The 12,477-nt window shown below is 43.6% G+C and overlaps 1 protein-coding gene across 2 annotated transcripts; it reads left to right on the top strand.

Moving 5' to 3' along the window:
* Positions 1 to 2,414: 2,414 nt before the first annotated feature.
* LOC135513693 (activated RNA polymerase II transcriptional coactivator p15-like) lies at positions 2,415 to 6,904 on the top strand. Of its 2 annotated transcripts, none has more exons than XM_064936561.1 (5): positions 2,415 to 2,539; positions 3,092 to 3,167; positions 3,271 to 3,408; positions 4,112 to 4,220; positions 4,968 to 6,904. In XM_064936561.1, exons 2-5 carry the CDS (start codon positions 3,096 to 3,098, stop codon positions 5,045 to 5,047), a joined length of 399 nt encoding a protein of 132 aa, XP_064792633.1. In that variant the 5' UTR covers positions 2,415 to 2,539; positions 3,092 to 3,095; the 3' UTR covers positions 5,048 to 6,904. The 2 variants fall into 2 exon arrangements, with proteins under 2 accessions (XP_064792633.1, XP_064792632.1); XM_064936560.1 differs by having other exon boundaries at positions 2,416 to 2,539; positions 3,095 to 3,167.
* Positions 6,905 to 12,477: the final 5,573 nt, after the last annotated feature.

Below are 12,477 nucleotides of genomic sequence, written 5' to 3'. Positions count from 1 at the left end.
TATTGGTCACGTACACAGTTTAGCAGATGTTATAGCAGCGAAATGCTTATGTTACTGGCTCCTAACAGTAAAATGTCAAACAGGAAATCATTTAAATGTAAAAATAAAATCAAAAAGGTTTCAAAAAACAAAAAAAGATATCAAGAACATCAGGACGAATCCAATTAACAACACAAATAGCATATAGCATATGTATATAAACACCAGGAACATTTACACAAGATCAGCTCAGAATCACAGGAGGTTGGTGGCAACAAACAACAACACAGAGTTACACATGGAATAAACAAACGTACAGTCAATAACACAATAGAAAAAGTATATATACAGTGAGTGTAAATGTAGTAAGATAAGGGAGGTAAGGCAATAAATAGGCCATAGTGGTGAAATAATTACAATTTTGCAAATAAACACTGGAGTGATAGATGTCCAGAAGATGAATGTGCAAGTAGAGATACTGGGATGCAAAGGAGCAAATAATAAATTAAATAAATAACAATATGGGGGATGAGGTAGTTGGATGGGCTATTTACAGATGGGCTATGTACAGGTGAAGGGATCTGTGAGCTGCTCTGACAGCTGATGCCTAAAGTTAGTGAGGGAGATATAAGACTCCAGCTTCAGTGATTTTTGCAATTCGTTCCAGTCAATAGCAGCAGAAAACTGGAAGGAAAGGCGGCCAAAGTAGGTGTTGGCTTTGGGGATGACCAGTGAGATATACCTGCTGAAGTGCGTGCTATGGGTGGGTGTTAATATGGTGACCAGTGAGCTGAGATAAGGCGAAGCTTTACCTAGCATATACTTATAGATGACCTGGAGCCACTGGGTCTGGCGACGAATATGTAGCGAGGGAAAGCCGACTAGAGCATACAGGTCGCAGTGGTTGGTGGTATAATGGGCTTTGGTGACAAAACAGATGACACTGTGATAGACTGCATCGAGTTTGATAAGCAGAGTATTGGAAGCTATTTTGTAAATGACATCGCCGAAGTCGAGGATCGGTAGGATAGTCAGTTTTACGAGGGTATGTTTGGCGGCGTGAGTGAAGGATGCTTTGTTGCGAAATAGGAAGCCAATTCTAGATTTAATTTTGGATTGGAGATGTTTAATATGAGTCTGGAAGGAGAGTTAACAGTCTTGCCAGACACCTAGGTATTTGTAGTTGTCCACATATTCTATGTCAGAACTGTCCAGAATAGACTTTAGAAAGGCAGGGCAGGATGGATAGATGGTCTGTAACAGTTTGCGGTTAAGATATCGTTTAGGACCTTGAACGTGGCTGAGGTGCACCCATGACCAGCTCTGAAACCAGATTGCATAGCAAAGAGGGTATGGTGAGATTCGAAATGGTCGGAAATCTGTTTGTTGACTTGGCTTTCGAAGACCTTAGAAAGGCATGGTAGGATAGATATAGGTCTGTAGCAGTTTGGGTCAAGAGTGTCCCCCCCTTTGAAGAGGGGGATGACCGCGGCAGCTTTCCAATCTTTAGGTATCTCAGACGATACAAAAGAGAGGTTGAACAGACTAGTAACAGGGGTTGCAACAATGGCAAACAGATAATTTTAGAAAGAGAGGGTCCAGATTGTCTAGCCCAGCTGATTTGTATGGGTCCAGGTTTTGCAGCTCTTTCAGAACATCTATCTGGATTTGGGTGAAGGAGAAACTGGGGAGGCTTGGGCAAGTAAGCTGCGGGGGGGGGGGGGCACAGGAGGTACAGCACAGGAGGTTGGTGGCACCTTAATTGGGGAGGACGGACTGGTGGTAATGGCTGGAGCGGAGTAAGTGGAATGGTATCAAATACCTCACCAGCGGCTGAAGAACGGTTTTGGGGAAACGTGTCATTCAGTACAAACCATCACGCACTGTAGCAAACGTTGAATCGAAACTGAACGCACAAACCGTTTTTCAAACCCTCTTGGTCACATTGGTGCCATTAGTGAATTTGATGGGTCTCTGTGAGGTGGAGGTCAAAAGGGAGTGAAGTCTAACTCAGGAACTCATTTGATGACTGCCAAGGCTTTTAGCTCAGTGGAGCTCAGGAAACTAAGGTTTGAACCAAGACATTGTTTTAACCGATCAGTCAGCTAAATAGGTGGTTCAGCAGCCAGAATGTTGTTAGTTTAAGTACTAGTCTCTGTCTGGGGGTGTTGGGAAAAGGCAGAAGACAAGCTGTATTCAAATTGACAATAAAGTCTGTATTTTAATCAATTATATTCTGTAATATATAACTGCACTACATACATAAAAATGTATCCAAATATGATTAAAAAAAATATATATATTATGTTGACTGTTTATATATTTATTAATACGGTGCAGATACATGATGTGAGTGTTACCATTCAGAGTCAATTGCGTCCGTCCTTCGGAAACAATGAAACTACATTTCCCAGGATTGCATCGGTTCGCGCGAATCAAAAGCACAAGCTTCCGGACCTCGCTTGCCAACCACAAATCTTTAGCATCTCTACATACTGCCTGCCTGTATCAACTGCTTGCCTGTATCAACTGATCCTTCTTATTAATAACAAAAAAACAGGTAAATTGTCTTTTTGTACCGGGTCAAGAAATGACAATGCACAGACACACCTGCTCAAGTCTTTGGCTAGTTAACCGCAAGAGAGGTGGCAGTCGGCACCAACGTTAGTTCTCTAGCTAGCTTGTAATTCGTGCACGTGTTGAGTTGTTAAGTTATATTCCCGTTAACTAGCTAGTTAACGTGTTAGGACATTTTTAAAAAGCTAACTAGGTTAGCTTGTTATTTCACCTACGAGTAATCTAATTATAATATAATAACACACAGAAATACGAGCCTTGGGTCATTAATAGAGGTTAGTCGGGATTGAAGCTTTCACCTGCAGTAACAACTTTTAACTTCCTCCTATGCCATGAAAACCCAAACCTTTTGGTAACCATATGATTGATAAGTCTGTAATGTACTGATGGACGGCCATTACAAACTATACTGCTATAGACCACTGTGTCTATGAAGTGTTTAGTGTTGGTATACACAGTACTCTATGTGGATACCTGGTGGCAGTGTTGAACGTCACATGGCTGCTACTCTAATGGTGATGTCCTTGTTTCCTAGCAGAATGCCCAAATCAAGGGAAGTGGTGTCATCCACATCTGGCAGTGACTCTGACAGTGAGGTGGAGAAGACCACGGTGTGTGTCTTGAGAAAGGGGGGGGGAGGGGTTGAGATTAAACAAATGGTGTCCTGCGCTGTGACTACCGAAGCCCTCCTCCCTAACTGGGCATGTGTTTCAGGCCAAGAGAAAGAAGGCCAGTGCTCCACCAGAGAAGCCCGAGGCCAAGAAACCGAAGCTGAGTGGAGAGGGCTCTCGACCTGGCGCAGGAGGGTCCTCTAAGGCTGCAGACAGCAAAACGGAGGCTGGCATGTTCCAGGTTAGTCATCTCTGGGTTACAGACGCAGGTAATGCTGCTACGGCTACATTATCGGACTGTTACAGACGCTACATTATCAGACTGTTACAGACACAGGTAATGCTGCTACGGCTACATTATCGGACTGTTACAGACGCTACATTATCAGACTATTACAGACACAGGTAATGCTGCTACAGCTACATTATCCGACTGTTACAGACGCAACATTATCGGACTGTTACAGACGCAGGTAATGCTGCTACAGCTACATTATCGGACTGTTACAGATGCATATAATGCTGTTACGGCTACAGGGTCGGTCTGTTACAGACGCGGATAATGCTGCTACAGCTACATTATCGGGCTGTTACAGACGCAGATAATGCTGTTACGGCTACAGGGTCAGACTGTTACAGACGCGGATAATGCTGTTATGGCTACAGGGTCAGACTGTTACAGACGCGGATAATGCTGTTACGGCTACAGGGTCGGACTTAGATGTGATGTCATCACTGTTCCTACTTAGCAGTGCAGTGTCGTCCCTATCTCGACTCACTGTCTGTACAACTGAGCTGAGCCCTTTGCCTTCGCAAAAACACACGTGACTTCTAGCTTGACAACATTACTAGCCAGTCGCGCCACATAAAAAGGTAGCAATACGGCAACACATGAACCCGGAAATAAAAGAGTGAGCTTGATTGGTCTGTTTTGTGTGTTCCAGATTGGGAGAATGCGATACGTCAGTGTGAGGGAGTTTAAAGGGAAGTGTTTAGTTGACATCAGAGAGTACTGGATGAACCAGGACGGGGAAATGAAGCCCGGCAAAAAAGGTACGACACCCAGAGAACTGCTGTCCCTCACTTCAAATGGTAGTCATGGAAACTGAACCGTTGTCATTTTCATAGGCCGCCGAGGTACTGAACATGCCAACTTCCTGTCTGTGACACAGATATTCAAGCCCGTTTATTACAGTGTCCTAGTCATCCTCTTCTGTAATTGTACCATGGCCATGTTCTGTTATAATCTCCACCTGGCACAGCCAGAAGAGGACTGGCCACCCCTCATAGCCTGGTTCCTCTCTAGGTTTATAATCTCCACCCGGTACAGCCAGAAGAGGACTGGCCACCCCTCATAGCCTGGTTCCTCTCTAGGTTTATAATCTCCACCCCTCATAGCCTGATTCCTCTCTAGGTTTATAATCTCCACCCGGTACAGCCAGAAGAGGACTGGCTACCCCTCATAGCCTGGTTCCTCTCTAGGTTTATAATCTCCACCTGGCACAGCCAGAAGAGGACTGGCCACCCCACATAGCCTGGTTCCTCTCTAGGTTTCTTCCTAGGTTTTGGCCTTTCTAGGGAGTTTTTTCTAGCCACCGTGCTTCTACACCTGCATTGCTTGCTGTTTGGGGTTTTCGGCTGCGTTTCTGTACAGCACTTTGAGATATCAGCTGATATAAGAAGGGCTTTATAAATACATTTGATTGTGCTCTAACCCCTCTGTGTGTCTCCGGAAGTTTTGTAGAAAACTGAAAGACTAATGTCTAGTGTATTTTTGTTGATTTTATTTTCTTCTTCCAGGCATCTCCTTAAACCCGGAGCAGTGGACCCAGCTGAAGGACCAGATGGCAGAGATAGACGACGCGATCAAGAGAACATGATGACCCTTCCCAGGGTGCTGACAGTCCAGCTTGTCTGTCTAGTGATCTTAATGTCACCACTGACGTTTCGGCTGAGTCCCACATGGCACCCTATTCCCTATATAGTGCACTACTTTAGACCAAGGCCCTATGGAACCCTATTCCCTATATAGTGCACTACTTTAGAACAAGGCCCTATGGAACCCTATTCCCTATATAGTGCACTACTTTAGACCAAGGGCCCTATGGAACCCTATTCCCTATATAGTGCACTACTTTAGACCAAGGCCCTATGGAACCCTATTCCCTATAGGGCCTTGGTCTAAAGTAGTGCACCCTATTCCCTATAGGGCCTTGGTCTAAAGTAGTGCACCCTATTCCCTATAGGGCCTTGGTCTAAAGTAGTGCACCCTATTCCCTATAGGGCCTTGGTCTAAAGTAGTGCACCCTATTCCCTATAGGGCCTTGGTCTAAAGTAGTGCACCGTATTCCCTATAGGGCCTTGGTCTAAAGTAGTGCACCCTATTCCCTATAGGGCCCTTGTCTAAAGTAGTGCACTATATAGGGAATAGGGTTCCATAGGGCCTTGGTCTAAAGTAGTGCACTATATAGGGAATACGGTGCCATTTGGACTTTCCCAAAACCTGTGTAAGGACTGAATTATTTTATAATTCTAAGTTTGCTGTTCTGTTGAATTAGTTATTTTACATGTGCTGTTTTAGTTTGCTCAGTGCAAGAATTGCTTTGTGTTTTGACCTGTGAAGATAATGTGTGTTTGATTGGGATCGATATTTGGTTGGTATGGTTATGACTTTCTTTTCCTACCTTTATTTAACTACACAAGTCATTATTTTCAATGACGGCCTCGGAACAGTGGGTTAACTGGCCTAGGAACAGTGGGTTAACTGGCCTAGGAACAGTGGGTTAACTGGCCTAGGAACAGTGGGTTAACTGGCCTAGGAACAGTGGGTTAACTGGCCTAGGAACAGTGGGGTTAACTGGTCTAGGAACAGTGGGTTAACTGGTCTAGGAACAGTGGGTTAACTGGCCTAGGAACAGTGGGTTAACTGGCCTAGGAACAGTGGGTTAACTGGCCTAGGAACAGTGGGTTAACTGGCCTAGGAACAGTGGGTTAACTGCCTGTTCAGGGGCAGAACGACAGATTTGTACCTTGTCAACTCAGGGGTTTGAACTTGCAACCTTCCGGTTACTAGTCCAACGCTCTAACCACTAGGCTACCTCCTGCTGGTTACTAGTCCAACACTCTAACCACTAGGCTACTTCCTGCTGGTTACTAGTCCAACGCTCTAACCACTAGGCTACCTCCTGCTGGTTACTAGTCCAACGCTCTAACCACTAGGCTACCTCCTGCTGGTTACTAGTCCAACACTCTAACCACTAGGCTACTTCCTGCTGGTTACTAGTCCAACGCTCTAACCACTAGGCTACCTCCTGCTGGTTACTAGTCCAACGCTCTAACCACTAGGCTACCTCCTGCTGGTTACTAGTCCAACGCTCTAACCACTAGGCTACCTGCTGGTTACATTTACATTTACATTTAAGTCATTTAGCAGACGCTCTTATCCAGAGGGACTTACAAATTGGTGAATTCACCTACTAGTCCAATGCTCTAACCACTAGGCTACCTCCTGCTGGTTACTAGTCCAACGCTCGTAACCACTAGGCTACCTCCTGCTGGTTACTAGTCCAACGCTCTAACCACTAGGCTACCTGCTGGTTACTAGTCCAACGCTCTAACCACTAGGCTACCTCCTGCTGGTTACTAGTCCAACGCTCTAACCACTAGGCTACCCTTTGAATAATTGACCTGTTTGTTGTTGTTGTTGTATGAAAATGATTTAAAAGCCATGTAAAGTTCTCATGATTCTCTCTACCTATGTTAGTTTCTTACTTTCACCCTCTCGTGGTCAGTGTAGTTTTAGACAGTATTACAAAGGTCAGGTAATGACTCCTGGTTCCACAAGACTGTTAGCCCGCTGAACATAAACACATCGATCTAAAACAAGTCTTGGGGTCTCTGGGTAAAGTGAAGCGACTCACCAAGCCACCTCCATTGCTTCCAAACAACCACTGTTAGCAGTAGCACCCTCCCCAGTCACAGTTCTGTATTCGAGATCCAGACCAGCTGGTCGCACCCTCTTGTCGGCCTGCATCCAATTACATTTGATGTCTAAATCAGATCAGAGCCTTTTGTTGAGTCACCTGGCCAGGAAAGCCCTGGCACAGCACACACTGGTAACATGGTGGCTCTGAGCGAGACGTGCTAAACCACACATCCATGATGAGTTTTTTAAAAGATTTTTTTTAAGCTGCTGCTAGGACACTACTGAGCTGGATAAGGTATTGTAGTGAAATTGTTTCCCAATATACATACTTGCATATATCACCGTATAAACTACAAAGGGATACAATGACCAAGTATACTATAAAGCATGCTGACTGACAATTGGTCTTGTCCAGACACTCTTCCTACAAACTTTATACATGAAACTAAATAATTTCCTTTAATAAACACTTGAAAACAAGAGGGACATGTGACCATCGAATTCACTCGATGTCTGGTATCTTCTGTCTAAACCGCTAGATGGAATCAGAGATGGTCTAAATCAAGGGATGGCAACAGAGACTGCCTCGACCACTAGATGGCACCAGAGACTGCCTTAGTCACTAGATGGCACCAGAGACTGCCTTAATCACTAGACGGGTAACAGAGACTGCCTTAATCACTAGATGGGTAACAGAGACTGCCTTAATCACTAGACGGGTAACAGAGACTGCCTTAATCACTAGACGGGTAACAGAGACTGCCTTAATCACTAGACGGGTAACAGAGACTGCCTTAATCACTAGACGGGTAACAGAGACTGCCTTAATCACTAGACTGGTAACAGAGACTGCCTTAATCACTAGACGGGTAACAGAGACTGCCTTGATCACTAGATGGGTAACAGAGACTGCCTTAATCACTAGACGGGTAACAGAGACTGCCTTAATCACTAGATGGTAACAGAGACTGCCTTAATCACTAGACGGGTAACAGAGACTGCCTTAATCACTAGATGGTACCAGAGACTGCCTTAATCACTAGACGGGTAACAGAGACTGCCTCTACCACTAGATGGCACCAGAGACTGCCTTAATCACAGGATGGTACCAGAGACTGCCTTAATCACTAGACAGGTAACAGAGACTGCCCTAATCACTAGACGGGTAACAGAGACTGCCTTAATCACTAGACGGGTAACAGAGACTGCCTTAATCACAGGATGGTACCAGAGACTGCCTTAATCACTAGACAGGTAACAGAGACTGCCTTAATCACTAGACGGGTAACAGAGACTGCCCTAATCACTAGACGGGTAACAGAGACTGCCCTAATCACTAGACGGGTAACAGAGACTGCCTTAATCACTAGACGGGTAACAGAGACTGCCTTAATCACAGGATGGTACCAGAGACTGCCTTAATCACTAGACAGGTAACAGAGACTGCCCTAATCACTAGACGGGTAACAGAGACTGCCTTAATCACAGGATGGTACCAGAGACTGCCTTAATCACTAGACGGGTAACAGACACTATAAATCACTAGATGGTACCAGACACTCTAAATCACTAGATGGTACCAGACACTCTAAATCACTAGATGGTACCAGACACTATAAATCACTAGATGGTACCAGACACTCTAAATCACTAGATGGTACCAGACACTATAAATCACAGGATGGTACCGGACACTCTAAATCACTAGATGGTACCAGACACTCTAAATCACTAGATGGTACCAGACACTCTAAATCACTAGATGGTACCAGACACTATAAATCACAGGATGGTACCGGACACTCTAAATCACTAGATGGTACCAGACACTATAAATCACAGGATGGTACCGGACACTCTAAATCACTAGATGGTACCAGACACTATAAATCACTAGATGGTACCAGACACTCTAAATCACTAGATGGTACCAGACACTCTAAATCACTAGATGGTACCAGACACTCTAAATCACTAGATGGTACCAGACACTCTAAATCACTAGATGGTACCAGACACTCTAAATCACTAGATGGTACCAGACACTCTAAATCACTAGATGGTACCAGACACTCAAAATCACTAGATGGTACCAGACACTCTAAATCACTAGATGGTACCAGACACTCTAAATCACTAGATGGTACCAGACACTCTAAATCACTAGATGGTACCAGACACTCTAAATCACTAGATGGTACCAGACACTCTAAATCACTAGATGGTACCAGACACTCTAAATCACTAGATGGTACCAGAGACTCTAAATCACTAGATGGTACCAGACACTCTAAATCACAGGATGGTACCAGAGACTCTAAATCACAGGATGGTACCAGAGACTCTAAATCACAGGATGGTACCAGAGACTCTAAATCACAGGATGGTACCAGAGACTCTAAATCACTAGATGGTACCAGACACTCTAAATCACTAGATGGTACCAGACACTCTAAATCACTAGATGGTACCAGACACTCTAAATCACTAGATGGTACCAGACACTCTAAATCACTAGATGGTACCAGACACTCTAAATCACTAGATGGTACCAGACACTCTAAATCACTAGATGGTACCAGAGACTCTAAATCACTAGATGGTACCAGACACTCTAAATCACTAGATGGTACCAGACACTATAAATCACAGGATGGTACCGGACACTCTAAATCACTAGATGGTACCAGACACTATAAATCACTAGATGGTACCAGACACTCTAAATCACTAGATGGTACCAGACACTCTAAATCACTAGATGGTACCAGACACTATAAATCACAGGATGGTACCGGACACTCTAAATCACTAGATGGTACCAGACACTATAAATCACAGGATGGTACCGGACACTCTAAATCACTAGATGGTACCAGACACTATAAATCACTAGATGGTACCAGACACTCTAAATCACTAGATGGTACCAGACACTCTAAATCACTAGATGGTACCAGACACTCTAAATCACTAGATGGTACCAGACACTCTAAATCACTAGATGGTACCAGACACTCTAAATCACTAGATGGTACCAGACACTCAAAATCACTAGATGGTACCAGACACTCTAAATCACTAGATGGTACCAGACACTCTAAATCACTAGATGGTACCAGACACTCTAAATCACTAGATGGTACCAGACACTCTAAATCACTAGATGGTACCAGACACTCTAAATCACTAGATGGTACCAGACACTCTAAATCACTAGATGGTACCAGAGACTCTAAATCACTAGATGGTACCAGACACTCTAAATCACAGGATGGTACCAGAGACTCTAAATCACAGGATGGTACCAGAGACTCTAAATCACAGGATGGTACCAGAGACTCTAAATCACAGGATGGTACCAGAGACTCTAAATCACTAGATGGTACCAGACACTCTAAATCACTAGATGGTACCAGACACTCTAAATCACTAGATGGTACCAGACACTCTAAATCACTAGATGGTACCAGACACTCTAAATCACTAGATGGTACCAGACACTCTAAATCACTAGATGGTACCAGACACTCTAAATCACTAGATGGTACCAGACACTCTAAATCACAGGATGGTACCAGACACTCTAAATCACTAGATGGTACCAGACACTCTAAATTACTAGATGGTACCAGACACTCTAAATCACTAGATGGTACCAGACACTCTAAATCACTAGATGGTACCAGACACTCTAAATCACTAGATGGTACCAGACACTCTAAATCACTAGATGGTACCAGACACTCTAAATCACTAGATGGTACCAGACACTCTAAATCACTAGATGGTACCAGACACTCTAAATCACTAGATGGTACCAGACACTCTAAATCACTAGATGGTACCAGACACTCTAAATCACTAGATGGTACCAGACACTCTAAATCATAGGATGGTACCAGACACTCTAAATCACTAGATGGTACCAGACACTCTAAATCACAGAATGGTACCAGACACTCTAAATCACTAGATGGTACCAGACACTCTAAATCACTAGATGGTACCAGACACTCTAAATCACTAGATGGTACCAGACACTCTAAATCACAGAATGGTACCAGACACTCTAAATCACTAGATGGTACCAGACACTCTAAATCACTAGATGGTACCAGACACTCTAAATCACTAGATGGTACCAGACACTCTAAATCACTAGATGGTACCAGACACTCTAAATCACTAGATGGTACCAGACACTCTAAATCACTAGATGGTACCAGACACTCTCAATCACTAGATGGTACCAGACACTCTCAATCACTAGATGGTACCAGACACTCTAAATCACTAGATGGTACCAGACACTCTAAATCACTAGATGGTACCAGACACTCTAAATCACTAGATGGTACCAGACACTCTAAATCACTAGATGGTACCAGACACTCTAAATCACTAGATGGTACCAGACACTCTAAATCACTAGATGGTACCAGACACTCTAAATCACTAGATGGTACCAGACACTCTAAATCACTAGATGGTACCAGACACTCTAAATCATAGGATGGTACCAGACACTCTAAATCACTAGATTGTACCAGAGACGGATTAAATCACTAGATGGTACCAGAGACTCTAAATCACTAGATGGTACCAGATACTCTAGATCACTAGATGGTACCAGACACTAAATCACTAGATGGTACTAGACACTCTAATTCACTAGATGGTACCAGACACTCTAAATCAATAGATGGTACCAGAGACTGAGAAAATCACTAGATGGTACCAGACACTCTAAATCACTAGATGGTACCAGACACTCTAAATCACTAGATGGTACCAGACACTCTAAATCACTAGATGGTACCAGACACTCTCAATCACTAGATGGTACCAGACACTCTAAATCACTAGATGGTACCAGACACTCTAAATCACTAGATGGTACCAGACACTCTAAATCACTAGATGGTACCAGACACTCTAAATCACTAGATGGTACCAGACACTTTAAATCACTAGATGGTACCAGACACTCTAAATCACTAGATGGTACCAGACACTCTAAATCACTAGATGGTACCAGACACTCTAAATCACAGAATGGTACCAGACACTCTAAATCACTAGATGGTACCAGACACTCTAAATTACTAGATGGTACCAGACACTCTAAATCACTAGATGGTACCAGACACTCTAAATCAGTAGATGGTACCAGAGACTTAGTAAATCAATAGATGGTACCAGACACTCTAAATCAGTAGATGGTACCAGAGACTTAGTAAATCAATAGATGGTACCAGACACTCTAAATCAGTAGATGGTACCAGAGACTTAGTAAATCAATAGATGGTACCAGACACTCTAAATCAGTAGATGGTACCAGAGACTTAGTAAATCAATAGATGGTACCAGACACTCTAAATC

This window comes from Oncorhynchus masou, chromosome 25, assembly GCF_036934945.1.
Source record: "Oncorhynchus masou masou isolate Uvic2021 chromosome 25, UVic_Omas_1.1, whole genome shotgun sequence".
NCBI lineage: Eukaryota > Metazoa > Chordata > Actinopteri > Salmoniformes > Salmonidae > Oncorhynchus > Oncorhynchus masou.
The sequence above is the reverse complement of the archived record's forward strand: the minus strand, read 5'-3'. Positions and strand labels throughout refer to the sequence as shown.